At 39.4% G+C, this 25075-nt stretch overlaps 5 protein-coding genes across 5 annotated transcripts; 2 read left to right on the top strand and 3 right to left on the bottom strand.

Annotated features, from left to right (window-relative positions):
* The first annotated feature begins 290 nt into the window (after positions 1-290).
* LOC101315056 lies at positions 291-719 on the top strand. The gene has a single exon (XM_004300836.1). The coding sequence runs from the start codon at positions 291-293 to the stop codon at positions 717-719; it is 429 nt and encodes a 142-aa protein (XP_004300884.1).
* A 663-nt stretch (positions 720-1382) lies between these two features.
* LOC101314759 lies at positions 1383-3997 on the bottom strand. The gene is made up of 6 exons (XM_004300835.1): positions 3344-3997; positions 2483-2585; positions 2278-2333; positions 1985-2152; positions 1763-1885; positions 1383-1436 (listed from the first exon to the last, which is right to left on the bottom strand). The coding sequence occupies exons 1-6, from the start codon at positions 3995-3997 to the stop codon at positions 1383-1385; spliced, it is 1158 nt and encodes a 385-aa protein (XP_004300883.1).
* Positions 3998-9011: 5014 nt separating this feature from the next.
* Positions 9012-12080, top strand: LOC101314472 (probable LRR receptor-like serine/threonine-protein kinase At3g47570-like). Its single transcript, XM_004300834.1, has 2 exons — positions 9012-11628; positions 11731-12080. The coding sequence occupies exons 1-2, from the start codon at positions 9012-9014 to the stop codon at positions 12078-12080; spliced, it is 2967 nt and encodes a 988-aa protein (XP_004300882.1).
* Positions 12081-16621: 4541 nt separating this feature from the next.
* Positions 16622-19699, bottom strand: LOC101294559 (uncharacterized protein SLP1-like). Its single transcript, XM_004298871.1, has 4 exons — positions 19233-19699; positions 17250-18601; positions 17074-17159; positions 16622-16982 (listed from the first exon to the last, which is right to left on the bottom strand). Exons 1-4 carry the CDS (start codon positions 19444-19446, stop codon positions 16748-16750), a joined length of 1887 nt encoding a protein of 628 aa, XP_004298919.1. The 5' UTR covers positions 19447-19699; the 3' UTR covers positions 16622-16747.
* A 93-nt stretch (positions 19700-19792) lies between these two features.
* On the bottom strand, positions 19793-24873 carry LOC101314187 (ATP-dependent zinc metalloprotease FtsH-like). Its single transcript, XM_004300833.1, has 15 exons — positions 24212-24873; positions 24046-24130; positions 23195-23629; positions 23038-23091; positions 22871-22936; positions 22643-22738; positions 22433-22561; positions 22147-22199; positions 21866-22061; positions 21418-21532; positions 21072-21346; positions 20849-20932; positions 20650-20762; positions 20319-20568; positions 19793-20217 (listed from the first exon to the last, which is right to left on the bottom strand). The coding sequence occupies exons 1-15, from the start codon at positions 24871-24873 to the stop codon at positions 20029-20031; spliced, it is 2802 nt and encodes a 933-aa protein (XP_004300881.1). The 3' UTR covers positions 19793-20028.
* Between the last annotated feature and the right edge of the window lie 202 nt (positions 24874-25075).

The raw sequence follows: 25075 nt of genomic DNA, 5'->3' as shown, positions 1-25075 counted from the left end.
AAAATTAAGAAAAGTAGTGCGGATTGGGCCTTTGCGGACACGATGCGTGTCTAGGCGGTTTGGATGCTGGTGGGCCGAGTCGGACTTGGGGATCCACCTTTGAAAGAAATTGAAATGCAGAAATAGTGAGGACTGGGCCTTTTAACCGCCTAGGCGGTTTGGATGTTGGTTGGCTGAGTGGGCTGGAGGGGTCCACCATTTAAACAAAAATTAAAATAACTGAAAGGACTTAAGCTCTAGAACCTCGTGAGAGGAATAATGTGTTATGACAAAAGTCTAATTTCAAGCCCATGAATTTGATTCAACGGGGTGGAAAGTTTTTGGAGGATTATCAGAAATACCATCCTAAGGCAGTGATGAAAAAGGCTAGGCCTTGTGTGAGGTGGGAATGCCCACCTAGTGGAAGGCTGAAAATAAATGTCGATGGAGCAGTTTGCTTGGAGAATGGATATGGGGGAATTGGGGTAGTAGTGAGGGATGAAGTTGGTATGGGTATTGCTGCAGTAGCAAGGCCTTTTCTACATGCATACTTGGTTCTTAATATGGAAGCGGAGGCGTGTAGGGTTGGTCTTCTTCTTGGTATTCACCAAGGTTGGACAAACATTGACATTGAAAGCGACTCTGCCACCCTTGTGGCTGCTCTTAAAAGTGAGGAGAAAGATCTCTCGGAGGTAAACCGGGTTATAAGTGATTGTAAAAGTTACTTTAGTGTTTTTTAATCTATTAGAATTCGGCATGTTTACCGTGAAGCAAATGGTGTTGCTAATAGACTTGCGCACCTTGCTAGAATTTGTTTCATTAATAATGTGTGGTTAAAAGAGACTCCTGACAGTATTCAGAATATTCTCTACGAGGATTATAACTATTGTTTATCTATAGCGCAGGGTTTAGGTATTATCGTCCCCCCCCCCCCCTCCCCTGCGGTCACAAAAATTTGATATTATTATAATAAATGGAACCAGGCGTGAGAATGAGCCTCCAAAGAGGATGGGTTCCAAACCCCTTTTTAAAAAAAAAAAAAAAGAGCTATAGAACCTCATGCTCATCTTCGATTGGGTTCCGATAGCTTGATCCACCGACCACCGTCGTCGTATGCATCAAAGAAGAAATGACAAATAAAAAAATATTAAAATTTGTCCAATATCTGTTAGGGAAAATATGTAAAAAAAATTCCTGTCTTCCATCCCCAATTTAAATCAAATTACAGAACACAAATCTTAGAAATATGGAGATTTAGTTTGTTCAATCAATGAATGTTGAGATCTAACCTATTATGCACATACACCCTTCCTGGATATTGTTTTCCCCTAAACAACTTTTTTTAGAGCAATAACTTATCTCGTAAAACAAAAGAAAGAATGCTTTTCTCATTTGAGCCATCTTCATAATCTTGTCCTGCTCAGAGAGGATTGAGGATGCCACAACACTTCTACTCCCTGCAAAAAAATAAAAAATAAAGTAACGGTGAAACTTATGAATATATACTTGTATCCTACATAGACATCTCAAAGAAACATTTACGAAAGTTTACTCAATAGTAATATCTTATTGTCCATGACCAGCTGTTTTAGTGCATAAGCCTCCCCTTTTAAGTGGATGATTCTTAATTATTATTTTTTGGTTACAAAGGGTGCTTAAAAAGCACAAACGAAAGAGAAAAAGAGACTAAATACTAAAGCAATGTGGATGATTCTTAATTCGTCTTAAGAACAACAAATTGTTGTGTAATAAACAAATAAAACAAATAGGAAGTTTATCTTACATATACGTATATGTTGCCATCAGGATCAATGGATGCGAGTTTTCGCAATACTTTCTTCAGGTCATCCACGGAATTAATGGTGGGCAACTTGTGCCTCCCCTCAACAGCCACCAATATCGTAACCTAACCATTGAAGTTAATTCAGGAACAAATTTAATTTATATATCTACAGAATACTCTTTCATACTGCTATAGATATATATCAAGTTGATTGGCAATTACCTCCATATATTCCTCTTGGACTTCATTAGCTGATTTTTGGCTCGTTGAGCTTTCCGCTATTAAGTTCTTCACATTGACAAACGGTTTTTCGCGTAATTTATTCGTCTCTTCGAGAGATAGTTGACTTAAGTACTTTTGTGCACGCTTCATTCCGTATTTCTCAGCCACCTAAAAATTAAGCATCCATGTCATAAGGTGTACAATATAATTCAAATTAGCAGGAACTCCAAATTGGTGGGTGTCAACAATTTTGAACTTACAAATGAAAAAAAAAAAAACAATGTTGAACTTACAAATGAGCTGGCGGAGATGAAACAATCAGAATGCCTAAGAAAAGCTACTGCTGTCTCTGCAACCAAAGAAGTAGTACAAAATCATATCAGAATTGCGAAACACTTAATAATAACAAGTTAACTTGTACTGGCTCCTCTTCCTGTAAAGATATTACTAGATGAAAACCAATGAGATCACAGAGAATAAGTGATAAGGTTAATTCACCTGTCAAGATACTGTTTAAACCCTCATAGGTAGAAGTATTTGGATTTTCAGCTATTCGATTAAGATCTGTTTGGAGTGCTCTCCCGGTGTTCGACAAATTAGCCTAAGAAATCAGATGGAGGGGGGATGAAATATAATGATGGTGATCGAAACAGCTTATTGTACACTGAAAATTAATCAAACTGAAAATGAAGACTGTCTAGACATCAGATGCATCACCACGACACCACGCAATAACCAACATATACATAAAACAAATTATTTTTAAAAAATTAAACTCAAGCACTTTCACATGGCACATATATCAAGGGTTCAATCATTCATTCTTCAGGTTCAAATTGAAGGGATGATTCTTACTGAAAGTTAACCAAAGTGAAAACCAAGTTCTAGCCAAGCTAGTTTTGGGTGGTTTATGCACTCAATATTCAATTAGAAAACACCTAGTGCCTTCTTTTAACATTGTCCTGTTTCAGTTGAAAGAAAATTTTGTGTTCCATATACTCCATAAATTCATAGAAACTTTCCTAATAGTGTGGAAGCAAAATTCAGGCTTCTACATTCAATTCACCCTTTACAATGGCTTGGAAAATAATGGACGTTATGAAAAGGTCTCAAATTGCGGCAGATGACACCTGAAGTGATGGAGCCAGGGTATTTACCAATATAGACAAATTCTTGGCACGTTGGAGCTCCGAGTATGTAACTATGGAAATATACATTACAACATTTAGCCTAACTAGTATAAGTTGGTTTGTTACTTCATCCATAGATTCTCTGGTTCCAATACTTAAAATTTCAAAACTTTTATCATGTTAGTATGTACATATATAAACAACATGTATGATAAATTTGAAACCATACCTGCAGGTTAAGCTTGAAAACGGTTACTGGATCATAGGTAGTGACCCAAGCATAGTGAAGAATTAGCAGCACTAACAAGTACTTAGTTCGGTCATTAGCGGAGTCGAGCCAAGAAGGGTCGACCAATTTTAGCAATCGGCACAATACAAATAGCACAGCGAGTCCGCAATAGTATGCCGCAATAGGATACATGATAATCCACACAGTTGCAAAAGACCTCTCCTCCATGTTGACCTCCATCGCTTCTTCGAACCGCTTCCGCGATTCGGATTTTGGAGGAGAATCCCAGGGCGAGCATGTTGCACCGATCCGCCCGACGGAGCCGGCCAGTGCCGGTTTGGGTCTGTGCATCAGTAATAGACCCAAAAGCACGACCGCCGTCACGGGTTTCTTCAGTGCCTTCCATAGTTTATTGGGTGGCCGGATTTTTTCAACAGTAGTAGGTTGCAACAGAGATTGGGTTGGATTGGTGATTAAATGGCTCTTCTTCTGTGCCGCCGCCGGCGAGACGATGGCTTTGAGTTTAAGTTGGTTGAAAGTTGGCCTGAGGTTAACTAGTCGGGCCGCCGGAAGAGGGCGGAGTAGATTAGGGTAGCTTTGCTTCCTCTTCCATGTGTTTGTTTGGATGAGCAGATTAGCTGTCGCGGTTGCCATCAAAATTGTTTGTGTAGGGTTTAGGGTTTATGGAGATAATACTTTTCTTAAAGCTAAACCCATGCATACCCGGTAATAAGAATTAGGGTTGACATTGGTAGGTATACCGACTCTATTTATCAATACCATGTACCAACCAAGTTATAATTGGTAGGCAAAATCCTCTACCAAAACCAACCGTCGAAGTTGGTATACCGATTTCGTTGGTACGGTTGGTACTCGATTGGTACGGTTGGTAATGGGCCTCTACCAAGTATAAATTATGGCCCAAAAAACTGAAAGGCCTAGCCCATTTGAATCTTTTTTTGGGGTTTTCTCTATATCAATTATCAAACACATTCACATTTTCAAGCATCATATAATTTCAAATGCATAAACAGGCAAGATTACCAAAATTGACAATACCAAAAGACCACAAATTGCCACAAACATCAAGACTATAATTTCCAATATTCTGATACCCAAAATTAACTGAAATCCAGTCATCCACAATTCCACATTATGCCGATTTCGGCTCAAAATGCAATATACCTTTGTCAACATAATGGCCTTTATGGCTTAAAACCAAACACACTAAAATTAAACCTAAGCTCATCAGTCATTCATCTACATTATCCCCAAACAAAAATAGAAAATAATGTTAAAGATGCAAACTTTATTCCAATCCCATCAAACATTTCTAAATTTCCACAAATTGGGTTAAATTTTCTAAATGATGGAAACCAAAACAACCCAATCAAAGAAACAAAGAAATTTGAATCAGGAAAGAGCTTACTCTGCGCTCGGCGGTGGCGATTTGGATGTCCTGAAGCGAGAAGGAGCAAGCGAGCAATGAGAGATTGGAGAATCGAAGATGGTGCTGCGAAGTCGAGGTGCTGCCGAGTCAACGGCAAGAGAGGCGAGGTGTTGTGAAGTCGAGGTGACGGAGGTGCTGCGAAGTCGAGGTGGCGGAGGTGCTGCCCAGTTCTCGAAGCTGAGTCCAGGTGCTGCGGAGTTGAGGTGGCGGAGGTACTGCGGAGTCGAGGTGGTGGAGGTGCTGCCGAGTCGATGGCGAGAGAGGCGAGGTGAGGTGAGAATCGAGAGGGGAGAGCTAGAGGCTGAAGTGAAGTGAATGAATGAATGAGTTGTGAGTCTGTAAAGATTAGGTCATTAGAATTAGATCAATGATGGAGATTTATCTCCACAAATCAACGGTGTTGATTAGTAGTTTTAATTTTTTTTTTAATATAACTCGGTTGGTACACGGTATACTGTATTTTGGGTAAAACCTGTACCACGTACCAACCGACTCCACAAACTTGGTACGGTACTACTGTACCGAAAACTCGGTTACCAACTATTTGGCATACCAATTTGTTTGATACATGGTTGGTTGGTTTCGCCAGGGTCCAAATTGCCAGCCCTAATAAGAATCCCTACATGAAAAAAGTTTTTGAAGTTGCTCTTATTTGTAGTAGAGAGAGACAATCTTAGAGTATGTCTCGTATGTTTCAAGCATTCGTGTCTCAGCAACGATCACATAAAAAAACGTCACATGTAAACGTACATGTGAGAACCTTCTGTAATGAGCACTTCAACTGTCACCTTTAGAACAAGGACAAGCGTGACACGTGGATCACAATTGTACCAATATTATCTTAATTTAACCACCTTTAAGGTGTTGGGTTTTAATCACAAAAGGCCTCTGTACAATTGGATATGATCCATCAACTTATAAGTTGTATTTTATTTATCCATTTTCTGATATGGGATCTTCCTCTCCAACAGATACGAGTCTCTCCGTCATGTATCAGCTTGTTCATGATTTAACCTTCTCCAGACAGACTTGTTGCTTCAAGTAAGTTTCTGATGTGAACCTTGTACATTTGTCACTGTCACAGATTTAAGGCCTCATTAGTGCCTGGTTTTTGTGAAAAAACAATGACAAGTTCGAGGCCTAAAGGGGCTGCTGTTGCCTGCCAACTTCAACAAGATTTCAGGAACAATGCGTCTTCTAGGAGGCGCCACAGCATCTTGCTCAAGAGCTTCCTTATCATCGTCATGTATTAGAGCAACAAGTTGGTCAAAACAAATCATTTTTACCACCTCTTATGGGATCCTGCAAAATGCAGAGAGTTAAATCATGGGTAGATTCCCAGTGCCCTATTTCAGATTCCCATCCTTCACATTTTCTACAATTCTTGCTTGCACTAATGGAGAGCCTACCTCAGAGTATGGAATAGGAAGTGAGGTATCGACATATGGAGATGTCTATAGCTTCGGCATTCTCTTGTTAGAGATGTTTACAGGGAAGAGACCCACTGAACACATATTCGTGGATAGTTTGAACCTTCACAATTGTGTGAAGATGGCCTTCGGCAATCGAGTTTCAGGGATTGCAGACTCATCACTTGTTCAAGAAGGCAATCCGAGCCAGAGCACCAATGATGCTTTTGAAGAACGCTTAAGTTCAATACTAGAAATTGGAGTTGCATGCTCTATGGAATCTCCACCAGACCGCAAGAATATCAGTGATGCTGTATCTGAGTTGAAAAAGATTCGAGCCACTCTTGTTGGATAGAAACTTTGCTATTGTTCAGTTATGGCTTTCCCTGCCCTCCATGCTTTTATTTGCTGCCTTTTTTCAAGTCTTGTTGCTCTTATATATGCATGAATAAAGTTAGGTAAAATACTACATATTGTACTCTGTGTTAGGCCTTGATTGAGGGCACATCAATGATCAATTTCATTAAAAGGAATAGAAAAATCAGCTTCTCTGTTTCCTAATTCTTTACATCGTGCAATTCCATATTTCTAGTACATTGGTTCAAATGAATAAAGCAATAGGAGACTTAGGAGTAAGACCAAGTGAGTTCATATTCTTTCCTCAGCATATTTGTAGGCCGCTGAAACATTGTTTGGATTTTTAGGCTATACCAATAAAGAGACCAGCAATTCGCAAATGACAGTTCAAAAAAAAAAAAATCAGCTAATGAAAAAAAAGAGTTTGGTGGTGACAGAAGGTGCAGCAAGTTAGCAACTATTATAGATGCTCAAACTCACTGCGTTAGTCACCAAGCAACCTGTCCTCAACAAACTACTAAAAAGGTTGTATGGACAATTGCTTCAAGAGGAGACAGGAGCATATCTGACAATGAGGAAAAGTATTCAGTAGAGGGACTTTGATCTGCTCATCATGGGACTATTGTTTTTTGCTTGATGCATATTCTGTCCACCCTAGTATCTATTTCATTGTTACAAGTTTTGTTCTATTTGTCAGGATTTGTTCTTTTTTCTTTTGTCACCAAAAGTGGGATTTTTCTGTTTCCCACATTCTTATATGTAAAACCACTGTTTGTTTACTGCAGTGAAACAGAAGGATAGTTATATTTTTCCATATTTTTGAATTCAAGGTTCCTGAAGTTACTAAATGCTAAATGCTAAACCAGACAAGCATCAACTAAAGAAGAAAGAAATGGCAGAGTAGTTGAGTACCTAAATCGTAACTACCACCTAAAAATAGCTATTGGTTTTAAGGCACTTAAAAGGTTAAAGAATTCAGTATGGAAGATAATCTATACGATAGAACAGATCAATACTATATCGAGATATCATCCTTGTCCCAACAGATCAAACTATATACAGTACTAAACTACAAGGTGGAAAGAAGGCAAATTACAGAAGTGAAACTACCAGAACCATTCAAACCTGGCATCGAAAGTTTGTACAAGGGCATTCTTCCAAGGAGGGAGATGAGATCATTGACACACTTGTTGCTACTCTTGCCGTGCCTTTTCATACTGTTGATTCCTGAAGATCCAAGCTCGTATATCTTCCCTGCATCGTTTATGTCCACAACTTAAACATCAAGTTTGCTAGAGGGAAGCAGGCATGAATTTAGCACCAAAAGCTCATAACTACTATGTGACACAGTTCAGTCATAGCCAAAAACAGATACCAAATCCAATTGTAAAGAGGGGATTCAAATTTCGAGTTCCTAAGAGTTGTTGGCTTAGTGGGAAGTTTATATGAATTTATATGTAACTAGCATCATGAACATCAATTTTATGTGAACTCAGATTTTAAGTATTATCCCGAGCAACTTTGTCTTTAAATCGTTGAGGAGCGCCTGTTTTTGGAAGATGAGAACACAAAAGTAAATGTTGCATACAACAGAATCATCCATGTATAATGCAACTCCATATAGAAACTCTCAAAGTTAACTCCGGAAACAACCATCCAGACTAGGCTTAAGTACAAAATTATTAGAGCGTATAATGCATAGAACAATTTCTGGCCCTCTTTCACAACACAAGTGAAGAACCTTATCTTCTGTTCCAGATGTGTCTGTACACTGAAACATGATAATCCCTAGCCAGCAATCATAACTTATGTCAAGTTTTCATGATATGGGTTAACCAAATGCCAATCTTAATTTATAGTAAATCAAATCCCACTGAATGGTAATTTACCTTCACTTCGTTCACATCATCCACTGCGAAAACAGTCAAAACATCTCAGCAATGACATCAGCTCAAAGAAAATAAAACGTTGATTCAAATTTAAAATTAAAAACCGAGAAGACTTTGAGAAGGATCAGTCGGAATCACAATCCTTACATTTCTTCGGAGAAGACTCTGAGAGCTCAGCGCGAGGGTTTGAATCAAAGCATGGGTTGGAATTTAATGCAAAGACAAGACATTTCAAAGACTTTTGTGGGTGAATTTGTTCACCACTGGAAGCAAGTAAAGTCAGTCAACAATGCTTGATCGCCGGTTGCTTCAAACCGTCAACTTCAACCAACCGAAGTGTGCGATACAGATCATCTGATCCCGTATGCCCTATCCTATAATTAAGCTAGTTGTGTATGGCCTCAACTGGAGCTTACAATTCTTCACAACCCCGTGACCAATTCAAAATGTTGTTGATTTTGGATATGAAAATCACCTCATCTTACTTACTTTCCAATGCACCAGCACTAGCACTAGTACTGGCATTTGCTTTTGTTTGTTGCTGCAACTCCATGACCTTAAACATGGACAGCAATAGGCTAGAGCTTGGAAGAGGAAACGAGACGGATCGGCTGGCATTGATTGCCATTAAAGCTCAAATACACCAAGATCCTAATCAGCCGGTCATGAGCTCCTGGAATGAGTCCACTCATTTTTGCATATGGTATGGTGTCACCTGCAGCCGACGCCATCTTCAGAGGGTCACTAAGCTGAACCTAACTTCCCTGAAGTTATCCGGATCAATATCTCCTCACATAGGAAACCTGAGCTTCCTGAGGGAGTTACTCCTCTATGATAATAGCCTCACCAACAAAATTCCTCCAGAAATTGGGTACTTACGGAGGTTGCTGATATTAAATCTAGTAAACAACTCACTCAGTGGTCCTATTCCTGCCAATATCTCCAATTGTTTCAACCTCAGATTCCTCTCTGTTTCGAACAACATGCTGGTAGGTAACATTCCTCCACAACTTGATTCCTTGTCTAAGCTTGAGTATCTTGTTTTGCAAATTAATAATTTAACAGGAGAGATACCTCCTTCCTTGGGTAATCTTTCCAGTCTTGACACACTTCGTGCTCGTCAGAATAACTTGGTGGGCAGTATTCCTAGTTCTTTAGGCCAACTGAAAAAATTATCATATTTTTTGGTAGAGTCAAATAGGTTGTCTGGTACCGTCCCTCCCTCCATCTATAACATCTCTAGTCTCCTTTCTTTTGCCATAGCAGACAACCAGATTCAAGGGGGCATGCCCCCATCCTTATTCAGAACCCTCCCGAATCTCCAATTTTTTAGCATTGTCCTTAATCAGTTTACTGGATCACTTCCTCTCTCAATAAGCAATGCTACTAATCTAGTGGTATTTCAAGTTAATAATAACGAACTGAAAGGGCAAGTGCCGAATTTACAAAAGCTTTGCAACCTTGGGTTTTTCAACATTCTACATAATCATCTTGGAAGCGGTAGTGATGGGGACTTAAGTTTTTTATCAGACTTGACCAATGCCACGAAGTTGCAGTGGTTGCTAATAGGATTCAACAACTTCGGAGGGACGTTGCCGGCATCAATATCTAATCTCTCAACCCTTTCAATTCTACATGTTTGGAACAACCGTTTACACGGAAGCTTCCCTGCAGGGATAGGGAATCTAGTCAACATGAAAGAATTGAAATTGGGTGATAACATGTTCACAGGTAATATTCCCACTGACATCGGGAAGCTTTCAGGTATTCGGATATTGGAATTTGGAAACAACAGATTATCCGGGAGCCTCCCATCCTCTCTAGGAAATCTGACATCATTACTTCGTCTCGAATTGCAAGGAAATTACTTTAATGGCACCATCCCTAGAAGCCTCGGGGAATGCCGTTCATTGCTGTTGTTGAATCTTTCTTGTAATAACCTTAGTGGCGCCATCCCTCCACAAGTTATTGGCCTTTCCTCCTTATCAATATATTTGGATTTGTCTGAGAATCGTCTCAGTGGTTCCCTTCCCTTGGAGGTAGGAAAGTTAAAAACTCTAGGCATATTAAATGTCTCTAATAATATGTTATCAGGAAAACTTCCTGGTAGCTTTGGTAGCTGTGAGAGTTTGGAAGTCCTTCTCTTGCAAGGGAACTTCTTTGATGGCCCCATTCCTTCAGCTTTGGGCTCCTTGAAAGGGATTCGAGAATTAGACATTTCCCACAACAATCTCTCCGGTGAGATTCCTGAGTTTCTAGCGAGGCTTAGAGGTTTGAAGCAACTTAACCTGTCTTTCAACAAATTTTGGGGTGCAGTGCCAGTTAAAGGTGTCTTTAACAATGCAAGTGTCATTTCAGTTGTCGGAAACACAAGACTTTGCGGTGGTATTTCTGATCTCCACCTTCCAAAGTGCAAGTTTAAGGAATCGAGGTCTCCTAGCAAGAAACTAACAATCTCATTAGTCTCTACATTCACTGTTCTTGGAGTAGCTATGCTGTTGACGTTTCTTTTTCTTTGTTTCTTGAAAAAGAGAAGCAAAGAAACTCCATCAAGCTCATTAGCGAACTTTGCTTTACAAGTGTCGTATAGTGCTCTCTTGAAAGCTACTGACGGCTTCTCTGCAGCAAATTTGATTGGTGCTGGTAGTTTTGGGTCTGTATACAAAGGAATTCTCGACGAAGATGGAGCTCAGCTTGTTGCTGTGAAGGTGTTTAACATGTTACGCCGGGGTGTTTCAAAGAGTTTCCTAGCCGAATGCGAGGCACTCAGATATATCAGACACCGAAATCTAGTCCCGATTATAACTGCATGTTCCTGTGTGGACTATCATGGTAATGATTTCAAGGCTTTGGTTTATAAGCTCATGGAGAATGGGAGCTTAGAGGAGTGGCTGCATCCAACTACTGAGACAAAAGACACACCAAAGAGTTTAAGTCTTGTTCAAAGGCTAGACATTGCCATTGACGTTGCATGTGCAGTGGATTATCTTCATAATCATTGTGAAACACCAATAGTTCATTGCGATCTCAAGCCGAGCAATGTTCTTTTGGACCACGACTTGACGGGACATGTTGCTGATTTTGGATTAGCTAGAATCCTCTCAAGACTAGCTGATAACGTTTCAGCAAATCAATCAAGTTCCATTGGAATAAGAGGGACTGTCGGTTATGCTGCTCCAGGTATGTACTTTTTTCTATTTTGTTCTGCTGCTTTTCTTGTATAGCTAGGTACTTCGATTATTGGGAGCTGTTTTGTTAACGACTGTGATGTTTGAACCGCAGAGTATGGAATGGGAAGTGAGGTGTCGACATATGGAGATGTCTACAGCTTTGGCATTCTCATGTTAGAGATGTTTACGGGGAAGAGACCCACTGAGCACATGTTCATGGACGATTTGAACCTTCATAAGTGTGTGAAGATGGCCTTGGGCAAACGAGCTTCAGAGATTGCAGATTCGTCAGTTGTTCAAGAAGGCAATCCAAGGCAGAGCACCAACGATGCTCTTGAAGAATGTTTGAGTTCAGTATTAGGTATTGGAGTTGCATGCTCTGTGGAATCCCCAACAGACCGAAAGAATATTGGTGATGTTGTGTCTAAACTGAAAAAGATTCGAGCAACTCTTGTTGGATAGAAACTTTGCTATTGTTCTGTTATGGCTTTCACTACCTATCATGCTTAATTTTATGTGTTGCGTGCTTTAATTTCATGTTTGTTGCTGTTATATGTGCTTGAATAAAGTTATGTATACATCATGTTTAGTTCTCTATTTCTCTAGTTGTATCCTAATTCCTATACCGTTTCAAGTTTTGTTGTTTGCTTTTTTCTTCCTTTAGTTGTAGTTCAATTTCTAGGCGATTGAATGAATAATGCAATAGGAATAGCTGATATGAGGCAATGAATAATGCCTAAAATTTGAAATAGCTACTGAGCTACATACAATATCAGTGTGTGAGAGATATGTATGGTTTTGGTGGAGAGCTGATATGAGGCAATAGATGATGTACATGATTGGGATTTCTAAGGCGACAATGATTTTTAGGCACTTCTCTAGCGACAGTACTTATCAGATATCTATGTTTAGTTTCTTTGTGCAAATCTCAAGTTTCTTCCCAGGCAGCCTGTGTAATCAGGTATCTATGTCAATCCACAATATGGCATCTGAAGGTACTCTGAGACTAGTTAAATTATTAATGCTAGTAAACTGGGTTAAATTTTAACAGCCCGCCACAACTTAATTGAAATGCATGGACACTAGACATTGAAGAAGCAGAGACAGATTGATAACATGGCTGAACTTGTACTACAGAAAATGATGTCAAATTGTTGCAAGTTATAAATGACTCTGAAACAAGTGTATGCTTCGAAGGAGTGAGACAGAGTGGTATCATTTAAAATTTTAAAAATACAGATATAGCCTAATTTAAATCAACGCATCATAAACCTGGGAAGCAATCTTAACTTGTGACTCAGTAATTTTCAGCATATCCGTGTTTTTGTTATTAATCACCAATCTTATCGATCCCTAGACGTGTCAGCTTCAGATCGAAGCTTGAAACACACTGTTGTTTGCAGCAGCCTTATCAGTAGAGTTCACTTTTCACAGTTGCAGGCATATGTGCAGGTGAAAGTTGCATATATTTTACCTGTCATGTTTCATCCAGTATCTCTTCCTGGCATAAGAGAAAACTTGGATCAATACAGGCAACAAACTTAGATATAAAGATCATAGGAAAACAATACTAGCGGCGACTTCAGCAGATTCTTCAGAAGCAGCTTTAGTGACTTATTCCGGTGACAATTTCATCTAACAAGTAACGAACCAAGCATTACCTGAAGAAGTTTTTCAATGAATTACTCCAACAACAACTTGACTGGGTGGGTGATAAACCACAGGCAAGGTCTCATTATTTCCGATGTGGGATATATATCTCAACACACCCCCGCACTTGTGGCGAATCTTCAAGCCTAACACGTGGACAATATTTGGGGTGACGTGGAGTTCGTGTGGCCTTTGGGCTTCACACGTGGACGTGGGTAACTCGCTCTGATACCATGATAAAGTAGTTTGGGGTTCACATCCAAAACCAATTGACAATGAATGGAGTGGCCCAAACTTTTATAAACCACAGGCAATGTCCCATTATTTCCGATGTGGGATATATATCTCAACAGTGGGAATACTGGAATGGGACCATTCTCAATATCCAGAATGGTTTTCAGTTTCTTTTCTTGTTACTCTTTGGGGAGAGAAAGAGGGATGTCCAAAATCAGTAGTTCATCAACCATAGTTTGTTAACAGAAATAAATGGAATTGTTTTGGCCACGATCCTCAACAGGGGTAGAAATGTAACTAACATTACTAACAAAAAAACAACTCACATAGATTTATTTCACACAAAATTTTAAAAGCCACATATGTCAGTGTGAACTACAATTACCAACACATAACTTTGTGAAATAAGAATTATTGGGCCCGAAAAAACTTTGTAACAATAAGAACCGCAAATATCCATGTGAGAAAACACTGGCGACAGACTTCTGTGAGAATTTTAAAACTATTCACACGGTTATATGTGAGAACCACACTACACACTGATTTCAGTAGACATAATATATTAGTTTACTTGATAATTGTTATTTTTTGGTGTTAAATAAATTATATAGTTACAGATTTCCGTGACTAATACTTTTACTAACGAATTTTTGTGTCAACTGAAGATGACAGACACACAAATCCGTGTGAAAAGAAATCCACATAGAGCTAACGGTTATTTGTGAGAGGTGTTAATCTATCTCCTATGGATATCCGTGACAATACAGAATAACACTTCAACATTTAACCCTAATAAACCTCAAAGCTTTCAGCCTCTTTTTTCTTCCAGATCTGCCGCACTCTAGTTTTCTCTATCTGTCGCCCTCCCACACTTCCCGTCTCGTTTTCTTTCGTGCCTAGGTTTCATTTATTATTTATTCTATTTTTGGGTCATGGTATCTGCTTTGGTTTGGGTTTCATAAGCTTTTGTTTTGTTCCAGGGTTTGAATTATACTTTAATTTGGGTCTCTTCAGGACTCAAGATCTAATTCTTATTTGGTTTTCGTATTGGTTTTCAGGTTTGTGATTACACCATGAAGCAATGTTCTTGATGTTCAAAAGAAGCATGGTAATCACTCTTTGACTTCTCATGTTAATACCAAATACAGATGTTTTTTTTCCCTCTGGATACAGATAATAGCAAATCTGGATTCTTTTTGTGATGAGGTTGTGTTGGTTGTATTAGTATACAGAGACGGATCAGATGTGGTGCCAAGGGAGTCTACACTGAAAACAAAAGTAGGGTGGCTGACTTCCATCAAAGCTTACTATCAAAGTGGAGGTGATCAAAGATTTCAATTTACATGATGCTGTGAATGTAATCCTTTGTATAAAATTAGTTTATGTTATATGTATAGATTGTTACTAGCATGTTTATTCAAGAGGTTTACTTTGCAGCTAATTTGTTGTTGGATCTTCAAGGAAACTAATTTAATTGCAGATGTATTTGATAATAAATCTGCTCAAATTATTATTATTTTTTTAAATGCTTAAATCGTTTCACACAGATATCAGTGTGAATGCTTATATCGTTTGTGACAGAAATATGTGTGAACTAGAAAGTTGTTCACACTGATCACTCATTTCATAATTCAATTATGATTTAGAATATAAGATGGGGCCCATGCTAGTTATTCACACGGACTTTTTTATCTGTGTGTTGAGCATTAGCCCCCTTTACAAACAGCACAGATAGGCAATTCGTGAGTATAACGTGACTAATGGCTTTCTCACACGGATGTTTGTATGAGATATCTATATTTCACACTTATTTAAATCTGTGTGAAGCTTCATTTTGCTAGTAGTGTAACATATCCAAATGCTATAAAAAGGGTGCGGGCCGTGTCACCGCACAGACGCGGTATGTAAGAGGTGCGCTGACCTGGACTTCTAACCAAACGATAGCGAGCTCCGGGGCCACCTCGCGGGCGAGGGATTACGAGCAGCCTCCTATTCGTTTGCAATCGATACTCGGAGGCGAGTAGAGCAACCAATGGGACAGTAGGCAGGGCGAGACATTAACAGGCTCTGAAATGCTAAGGCGAACTTCTTTAGCGTCGGGATTAGATTGAAAGTTTGTAGTTGCTTGTATGAGATGATTGTGTGTTGGACTGATCCCCAAACCTTTCTTTATATGGTGGTTCGTAATTAACTGATAAGGATGCAATCCCACAACCTAAGTAGGTTTTTGCTACCCGAGTTATCCAAGGGTTCGTTTTGCTTCCAAACTAAGTAACTGGGTGACGCGCGTCCAGCTACATAGGTAGACTTTGCTTAGGTCATAGGTACTGACCCTTCGCTTATCGAAAACTTTTCAGTCTCCGACGCGGACTCAACCACTGAAGTTCTTTTTTATCCTGCGAATTGTTACAGTCTGCATAGGAACCCACCTCGTGTGTCTTCAGGACTCACACCCTAACGGGCTTAATTTAGGGTCACATGTATTAGCTCAAATACTATCTGAGACTTTATTAATTTAGCCTTGGACCCAAATATCAACTGGGCTCAAACATGAATTACCAGAACAAGTCCAATTATATTTCTAGGATTCTCAGCATAAACTGCAACTCTACTATGACCCATTGCCATTATCGCATTCAGTGTTTCCCTGTATAAAGGGTGAACATGGTTGAACTTTAGAAGAACGTAAATAACATAATAACCAAATGAGATAAGTAAACCAGCGGTACCTCTTCTGTCCCAATTAGGTAGACAGAAAGAGGAGGATTCTAACGGTTGGTGGAGAGATTCAAATCAGTTTGGATAGTGACTACAATGAGGGTGATCGATTGGTTGAAAGTTACAGATGCCAAAGAATTCACATTTGTTCATATCGTTGTATTTACCAAAACACATATAACTCTGCTTTGGTATTGTAGTATCATGATGAGAACTATTTCACTCTATTTACCATATATCATTCACCAAAACACATATCATATAAGTCCTCCAACTAACATTCTTTTGATGAACCCTCCATAGTCCACATGTACAACTGCATGACTAATGATTTATTGAATTTTCAGTTTTGATCAGTTTTAGGTTATTTACAAAATGTATACAGGAGCTCTTCCACAGTTCCTGGAGACTAATCCAAAAGTCTGGAAAAAATGGAAATAAAGAACACTTCTATACAAAATCTATAATCATACACAGCTTCCACAACACCTATGCTAATGCTCCAAAATGCACTAAAGGAAGAAGATCTAGCTATATATCAAAGTTATGAATATTGTCATACTGCTGCTAACAATGACTAAAACCCACCCTTTACTCCTCCTGCATTCCTTGTCAGGCTGAGAGGTTCTGAAAAATGTCAAAATTTGAAACGAAACTAGTTGGAGAATCGCAAAGCACAAAAAGAAAAGACTAACTGCTAAAATAGCAAGCTCTTTGGTTTCGAGACTGGCTTGATCATTTACAACCTTTTCGAAATCTAACCTGCAGTTCCAAAAATTTGATATCAGTCGGTCAAAATATGAAGCAACAAGCAGTGTGAAGAATTAACTGAAACGTTGGACATATCTCTAACCTCAAGTTGTTATTTTCCCTGACCAATGCATTCAATTGAGACGAGACTGTAGCTTTCCATGATTCGAGGTCAGTCATTTCTTTTTCCTGAAGAATCAGAAGAATGATAAGCAACCAAGCATATGAATAAAGCTTCAGTTCCAAAAAGCGTTGTAAAGGAAAGAAAAATGAAGGTACCATAGTTTCCTTCCATTGCATGAGATCTTTAATCTCCATTTTGCTTTGCTCCAACAGCAACGATACTCTTAGTAGTTCTTTACCGAGCTCTGGCATAACATCACCTTGTCTTCGGTTCAATTCTTTGGCAAACTCCTCCAGCACGGATAAGTTCAGCTCAAGTGACCGCACCTTCTGCATCAAAATCTTCAGAACAGAATCACCAGGAATTCTTCCATTTGGCTGCTGCCTAACTGTCATAACCGGATCAGGGATCTTGTTGGTAGTTACTGAATTCTTGGTAGCTTCTGAATTGGTTCGTTGTGCATCTTCAGTGCTTTGTATCCCTACAGCTGCACCAACCCCATTTTGACTTTCGATGCTTGTTCTCCGGTCAGTTGGACCAACCTCTTGCTTTGTAGAAGATACTGCAGTTGCATTAGGCTCTGACAACTTATTGGTCATAGATTCTGCAGACTCCACAATGAGATCTTCAAGCATTCGTTCAATTGCATTAATACCATACACCTCTAGAACGCTTAGTGTGCAGTAAAACTCTGCTCCGTAGTGGCTTAGTAAATCCAGCTTTAGGTATCTCACCCATTTGGGTTCAGGAAACTTAAAGGTTTGAGCATTCTTACTATTAGCAGCAACAAAGCTTCCCAGTGGTGACCACGCTTCTGTTGGATAGCTTAAGCTGCCAGACAACTCAAATTCCTTGAAATTAGAAGAGTAGTGCTCAAAGTTTGCAATTTTGATAGCATCTACCAGAGTCTCCTCCGCGAGCTCAATTATAACAAACTTTCCCTCTACGGAACAAGGGTTTCTCAAGTACTTATCGTGATCCTTGCTTAATATGTTACTTGCTCCTTTTGCTTCCTTGTTGTGAGACACCACCTTTGCCCCCTTGGATTCCGAGGCATAGTTGTACTCTGTACCATCAGGTTCAAGCCCATGGGTAATGTTAACAAGCTCACTAGGCATTACACGGTCCTTCTCTTGCTTTGAATTATTTCGAAATTCATCAAGATTGAGGTACGTAGAGTGAGTGGTTCTATTCACACATTGTCCTGGATAATTTCTGTTCTGCTCTTCTTGTTCCTGGTTGAGTTCGCAGACCAAACTGCTATACCCCAAAACTCTCCAAACTATCTTTTCTAATCCATTTGTCTCCGGCAGTGAGTACCTCGGAACTGGCAAGTTGTGACCGACAGCAGTATCATTGCAGCTTTTAGACGAATTATAATCTAATAGCTTCCCATTTGTCTTGTTCTCGCCTCCATTTGCCACAAATGAATAGGCATGAGCACCATACTTACCATTGTGAACAACAGGACAATATGCAGTTCTGTTGCTAGGACTTGATATATTCCCTGAAAGAGGATCGTCTTAATTTACTTCTGCCAGAATAAATAGATGCCATATATATAGCTTATTCCCAAAATCACCTACCCAAAAAAACTAAATGGTGATTCCTATGAAAAACATCTCTCATCCCAGCAACAATATAACATTTGGTACAATTACCATCACCTCTACGAATTAATGCACCAAAAGAGATTTTCGGACCAGACACCAGTAAAGGAAGCCATCAAATGAACTATAGCATAAACAGAAGAAAACCAAAAAAAACTAGATATATAAAACAAGAAAAACTACACCATATAGTCTCTAGAGATCATTCTTACCGAATAAAGAAAAAGCATTCAAGACTAGAATGAGAATTGGAACTCTTAATTTCACCAATATTGTAGTGTCCAAAACAATGTCAGCCATCTACTAAGCTAATCACAGCAATGCAACATAAGCATTTTATGATAATACCATTTTCTAAAGCAATTGATTTCCAAGTTACAAACATATCATAGCAATTAAAGGGTTCAGCTTTCTCTATCGATCTGATGCAAAACATAGATTGGGGAAATGGGTTTGCTAGGAAACTCAAAACTGCAAATTGGGTATTGAAAACGATGATCTATAGAGTAAGTGAATAAAAGAAAGTACCTCCATTGCCATGGCCAAGACCAAGCTTAGAGTAGAACAAGACAACAAGACACCAAAGGGAGAAGATCAAAGACAGAGAAAGCTCATACAAGCTCTTCCCTTTATTGTTGTTGTAGTTGATACTCTTGTTGTTTTTGTCTGCTTTGTCCTTGGTGTCAGAGATGTTGTTCCTCTGGATTTTGATATGCAAAGAACCCTGACGAGGCTTCTTCATCTCTCTCTCATGTTCTGAACACCAAGACCAAGTTGTTTCTCTTTCATCACACAAAAATCAAACCAGAGAATGAGATTGAGAATCAGAATAGGGGGTTCTTTTATTTTCCCCTCAGGAATTGGACTACCCCCAAATAAGCCGTGTCTGATTTTTGTGGCTCAAACACTTCCTAGTGTTGCGGAAACTGATTTTTCCCGATTAAAGGCGCATGAATTTCGCTTTTGAATATTTAGTTTAATTTTAGGTCTGACTCTTTTTTTCTTAGTAAGGTTTCAAACTTTTATGATCCAACAGCCACTTCAACAGTTTGTCAATACGTGTGGTTTGGATGAGCCACCTAACCCTTCTAATAAAATATTTCCTTAATACGTAGTAAAAGAGTACAAAAGAAAAAGAAAAAAGAAAAATAGTTGGACCTATGTATTGAATTACAAAAAGTACATTATAGCTTATAGGAGCTTATAAATTACAGGTTTGTGAATCTCACTCATTGTGTTCTAAGTCACTCATTGTGTTCTGTCCGGTTCCTCATTGTGTTCTAAGTCACCAAAAATTACGGGGAGATGGAGCCTCGTGGATTCCTTACAAGGTTTCGCCTTTCTGTCGGGTTTGAAGGGCATACTCTAGCTCATGTTTCTCTTCCTGTTTCATGAACTGGAGGCTACCGGGGTTTTCTTCCTCTAATAGAAGCTTCACTGGTGTTTGGGGAGGGTACTTTTTCAGTATGAAGTCGATTTCTTCACCGCTGATTTCCTTGCGTTCGAGAAGAACCTGAAATGAAAAGTCATTAAAGCCTGTTAGTCAATTTCTTGGATGGTGTTTAAGTGATATCGGACTACGTATTCAATTATATCAGAAATGCAAGTGCTTACCTTCACCGTTTTAAGCAAAGCTGCATGATGACGCTTAAGCAAAGAAAGTGTCTTTGCATACATGCTCTGTACCAGCTCTTCAGTCCTTTGTGCAACCTGATCATCTAAATTGAAGTTCACTGGTGGTTCAATTAGGCCATAGTCATCATACAACGATCCCTCAAAGTCCAGCCGAGGGCCTACAAACTTAGGTTTCCTCCTCCAAGGTGGTGGCTCTCCATGTATGACCATTGGATTCTCCAAATTCCAACTGCGGGAGATAATTAGATCATCACAGCAGTTAAGAAAGTAAGGAGCTAAAGTAAAAAATAGAAGTGGATAAGGGACTAACACAGTCAAGATTTTACGCGCAAGCCAAGATGCATCAGCAAGGTAGTCAACTGATGCCATTGATGTGTCCCGTCCATATATGACCTCTTCTGCAGCTCTCCCTCCAAGTAAAACCTGCATTTGAAAAGCTTATTAAAGAAAAAGATATTCAAATCAAAGAAAGGATGCAGTATGAAGAGGAATGAAAGAAAGTAGCTAACCTGAAGGCGATGCAACAATTGTGGCCGACGCTCAAACATGTATGCTTCATCATCAAGACGATCAAATACAACTTGTGACAGTGTCTGGACAAATTACGTAACAGATTTAGACCACAAGTGGAACAGATATACCAGTCAAATACTTCTATCAACATTATGTCAAAGAAGCCGCTACATACAACTAATGAACAAAAAGGAGAATACGAAGAAGCAGAAAGAGCACCTGGCCACGAGGAATGATTGAAATGCGATCACAGGACTCAACTTTTGCACTCTCATATTGCCTAAGCAGGTGAGATGTCAATGCGACTCCAACTTCAGTAGTAGCTCGACGGCATTGTCCTTGATAACCCAAATCGATTCCAACCCGTCTTGGTCCTACCGTAAGTCTATCAACTGCATCATCCAAGTCAGACCTAAGAATTGAATCATGCCCCTTCCTTACTGCAACAAGTGCAGCCTCTTGGACCAGCTGTGCCAACTTTGCTCCCGTCCATCCTGATAACTAGCAAATTGGATTCAGGCATTCAAATAGCAAAGTCTACAGAACCCCAAAGACAGATACATACCAGGTAAGTTCAATGCATAGCTGGACAAATCAACAGATTCTGACATTTTAACTTTGCTTGCATGGATTTTTAAAATCTCCAATCTTCCCTTTGGACCAGGAGGACGAATCTTAATCTGTAGAATATGACCAAAGAACAATGACATTTCATTCAACAATGCTGACATATCTAAGTTATGGATAACCAAGCAGGACATGCCCAATTACATGCTTTAGTGCTTTACATTCTACTTACTAGTTCATAACAAGTCAATCAACTGTCTAATATAGATTTGTTAAAAAGAAAAAAAAAAAAAGAAGTTCCATTACCAGTGGTCCAGTTCTAACAAGAAAGCTAGTTTTCTATTCTTACTTTAATTCTTTTTTCCTGTTGGTCCATGTTCTAACAGTATTTTACTATTCCATTCTGGTTGAGTTTTAACAGTTGCTACTCAGAAAGAGAAACAAACCTTGCGATCAAAACGACCTGGTCGCAGAAGTGCAGGGTCTAGCAAATCCCTGCGATTTGTAGCAGCTAAGAAGATAACACCTTTACCAGTATCAAACCCATCAAGTTCTATTAAGAGCTGGTTTAGTGTAGTTTCCCTTTCTTGAGTGGCTGCATTATACAGTTGGTCGCCAGATTCCTTGAAAATCCCTTGACGCCTGACATACAACGAAAGATAAATGTCATTTACGTTTACAGGCATCCAGATTAAATTCATGGGTCTGATAAAGGGATATATGCTACCTGGTAGCCAATGCATCAATCTCATCAATGAATATAACTGATGGTTTGTTCACCTGCACCAGGGACAATAACAACCTCAGCAAAGATAATAGACCCTTATAGTCTAAACAATGTTCCTCATAAAGGAGCATGACTCATTTTGCAGTAAACACACTCAGATTACAAGGGGTGAGCCAATGTGGTTAATACCATAATGTCCCCACAAATCAGTTGCCACATTAAAGTTAGACTATAGGAATGCAATCACAGTTAACAGTATTCAACTACAAATCTGAAGTAAGATCACCTTGGCTCTTTTGAATAGATCTCTAATACGAGCAGACCCAACACCAACTAAAACTTCAACAAACTCAGATCCTGCCATTTGGTAAAATGGAACACCAGCCTCCCCAGCTATTGCTTTGGCCACCAAGGTCTGAAAACAGGATTGAAAACTGAATAACTACAACAGTGTAATATAACACACATTTATTAAACATATGGACAGATTGCAAACCTTGCCACATCCGGGAGGGCCCTCTAAGAGAACCCCATGAGGAGGCTTTATTCCCATCTTATCAAACAATTCTGGGTTCTTCAAGTACTTCACCAACTACACAGCAGAATATTATATACGTTAACAAGTTTTCATTTTGTATCATGGATTTATAGCTAATAATTTAATCCTGAGTACAATCACAATATACAAAGCAATTCATTCTCAAAGATTAGTGATAAGGAATACCTCCTGGAGTTCCTCTACTGCTTCATCAATCCCTGCCACATCACCAAACTTGACTCCTGTCGATCCCTACAACAAACATATCAATATAATATACAATTATAAGAGCCTTGTGATGAACTTCTACAAAATAAGAAAGTTGCACAAATCAGTAGCAATTAGAAACTAACATCAACACGAGCTTCTGCTTTAGACCGCGAAAAATCAATCCCTTGCCACAGATCCTGCAAAATTAAGTGCAACTCTTGGTCATCATATGCACCGCATAAAATAAGGCAAGGGATCGATGCATATGAAACAAGACAAGAAATGATAATGCAGCATTACCCACTTCCTGAAGTTCTTAGGTCTTCTTGAGAGTGTGAAACGGACAAGAAGGACCATAGTCAAAAGGACAATTGAAATTGGCTTTAACATCTCAAGGCTGGCAGAGACACCACCAAAAGTGTAAAATTCATATAGTTTAGAGAAAATGCCTCCATCACTGAAAAAATCAACAACCTTTTCCCATACTCTCTCCAAAATACCAAAGAGAATACCAAGAAAAAGCCTGATAAATGGCTTGACTATAGGCCACACAACATATACAGTTGCCACGAACACAAAACTGGTAACAGCAAATACTGCGGAAGCCAAGAACCCTCCAACAACAACTGCAGCAGCAGCCATTAGAGCTGTCACCACTCCAAGCTCTACCATCATTCTGCTTGATATGGAAGACGCCACTGGATGAGGGTACTGCGGTAAGCTTCCAACCGAAGACTGCAGCAGAATCGAACCATAAGGAAAGCTAACCAATTTGCAAGAATGAAAAGAAAGCAGATTTGCTCGACTCCTTCAATCATTGATATGGTTCCTAGTTTATGCCATCAGTACATTGTTTTCTATAACACAAACCTCAAGTCCAGAATATATATGGTAACACACAAACAGAAGTCTAAGAAAACAGAAAAACTAGAGACCGATGATTCAATATAACTAATTCAGCTTAACAATTGGAAAATCAATGCAGATATGATCACCATTCTGAACACTAATACCAGTACCTTTAAGGCTTTAACTGAAATGGGACTACATATGAGACACTCTAATTGCACACCACGAAGATTTAAAACCAGAACACAATTCATCACAAGCTATAATTAACTAAGTTCAGAAGAGTTCAAAGAGTTGATCACCGTGGTATGTCTTTCAATCACATATCTCGGACCCGTATACTCCTCCAAAAGAGCCTGAGCTTCACCCTCATCCAGCCTCATTGCCCTATAACATTACAAACCATATCACTAAACAACCACAAAAACACATTACTCTCCAAGTAACAAAAACATCAGTCAACTTTACCATTTGGTTCTATGCAATCTCTTCTCTCCTGGGATCTCCTTCAAGTCAACAACAAAATCACTAAACCCATAAGCACCACCCTTAACTTCCTTATAACTCAACAACTCAACCTTATCATTCTTCATAGCCTTCTGAAAATCCTCAAAGCTCATCTTGGGCAATTCCTCCGAACTCTTCTCAAACTCATCCTCCTCCGGCAACTCGGCTCCGAAAATCTGCTCAGGCACATAGAGCTTCCCCTTGTACTCCCTCAAAATATCATTCAAAAACACACCCTCCTCCTCATTCCTCTGTTTCTTCACATCTTCTTCTGCCTTCTTGAAAGTCAACCTCTTTGCCAAGAACTCAGCAAAACCCACATTGGGTTTCTTCCCTAAACTCTCTTTTTCCTTCAAAGTATAAAACTTTTCACCAATTAAGAACCTGGGTTCAACCTGGCTTGGGTTCTCCTTCAAAACCCTGGTCATAAAATCATCCCCGGAAGCTTTGCTAGCGTCACCGGACTTTGAGCAGAGGACGGTGAGTGACCGGCGAGGGAAAGGTGGCTGCTTTCGGAGCCTTGTTATCAAATTGAGGTGCCTTGAGTGAGCTAGGGATCTGAAGTGGCTGTGAGGATTGGGAATGTGAAGCCTGGGTGAGTTTAGAATGTCAATGGATGCCATTGAATTTAGATGGAAATGTGGCTCATGGTTTTGTTGGGGTTTATGACATTCGAGGGTCTATGATGATTGAGTGTGATGGTTCATTTTGAGCTGGGAACTGAAAGTTTGGAACTTTGAGAGCTCCGGTTGTGTTTTTCAGTGTTATCCGAAGCGGGTTTGGTTTTATCAACAAATGAAAATGTGTTACACTCTGAAAAGAGAG

This window comes from Fragaria vesca, linkage group LG5, assembly GCF_000184155.1.
Source record: "Fragaria vesca subsp. vesca linkage group LG5, FraVesHawaii_1.0, whole genome shotgun sequence".
NCBI classification, from domain to species: Eukaryota; Viridiplantae; Streptophyta; class Magnoliopsida; order Rosales; family Rosaceae; genus Fragaria; species Fragaria vesca.
Note: the sequence above shows the minus strand (reverse complement) of the source record. Positions and strands in the feature narration are given on the sequence as shown.

Coding starts and splice junctions, on each gene's coding strand:
- LOC101314187 (XM_004300833.1), bottom strand. CDS start 24,873: ATGGCATCCATTGACATTCTAAACTCACCCAGGCTTCACATTCCCAAT. Junction 22,937..23,037: donor AAGCAGAAGCTCGTGTTGAT/GTTAGTTTCTAA, acceptor TGTTTGTTGTAG/GGATCGACAGGAGTCAAGTT. Junction 20,569..20,649: donor GCGCGTAAAATCTTGACTGT/GTTAGTCCCTTA, acceptor TATCTCCCGCAG/TTGGAATTTGGAGAATCCAA.
- LOC101314472 (XM_004300834.1), top strand. CDS start 9,012: ATGGACAGCAATAGGCTAGAGCTTGGAAGAGGAAACGAGACGGATCGG. Junction 11,629..11,730: donor TGTCGGTTATGCTGCTCCAG/GTATGTACTTTT, acceptor TTTGAACCGCAG/AGTATGGAATGGGAAGTGAG.
- LOC101315056 (XM_004300836.1), top strand. CDS start 291: ATGAATTTGATTCAACGGGGTGGAAAGTTTTTGGAGGATTATCAGAAA.
- LOC101294559 (XM_004298871.1), bottom strand. CDS start 19,446: ATGAAGAAGCCTCGTCAGGGTTCTTTGCATATCAAAATCCAGAGGAAC. Junction 18,602..19,232: donor TCTTGGCCATGGCAATGGAG/GTACTTTCTTTT, acceptor ATCCTCTTTCAG/GGAATATATCAAGTCCTAGC. Junction 17,160..17,249: donor TGCAATGGAAGGAAACTATG/GTACCTTCATTT, acceptor CTGATTCTTCAG/GAAAAAGAAATGACTGACCT.
- LOC101314759 (XM_004300835.1), bottom strand. CDS start 3,997: ATGGCAACCGCGACAGCTAATCTGCTCATCCAAACAAACACATGGAAG. Junction 2,334..2,482: donor TTTAAACAGTATCTTGACAG/GTGAATTAACCT, acceptor CTTTGGTTGCAG/AGACAGCAGTAGCTTTTCTT. Junction 1,437..1,762: donor ATGGCAACATATACGTATAT/GTAAGATAAACT, acceptor ATTTTTTTGCAG/GGAGTAGAAGTGTTGTGGCA.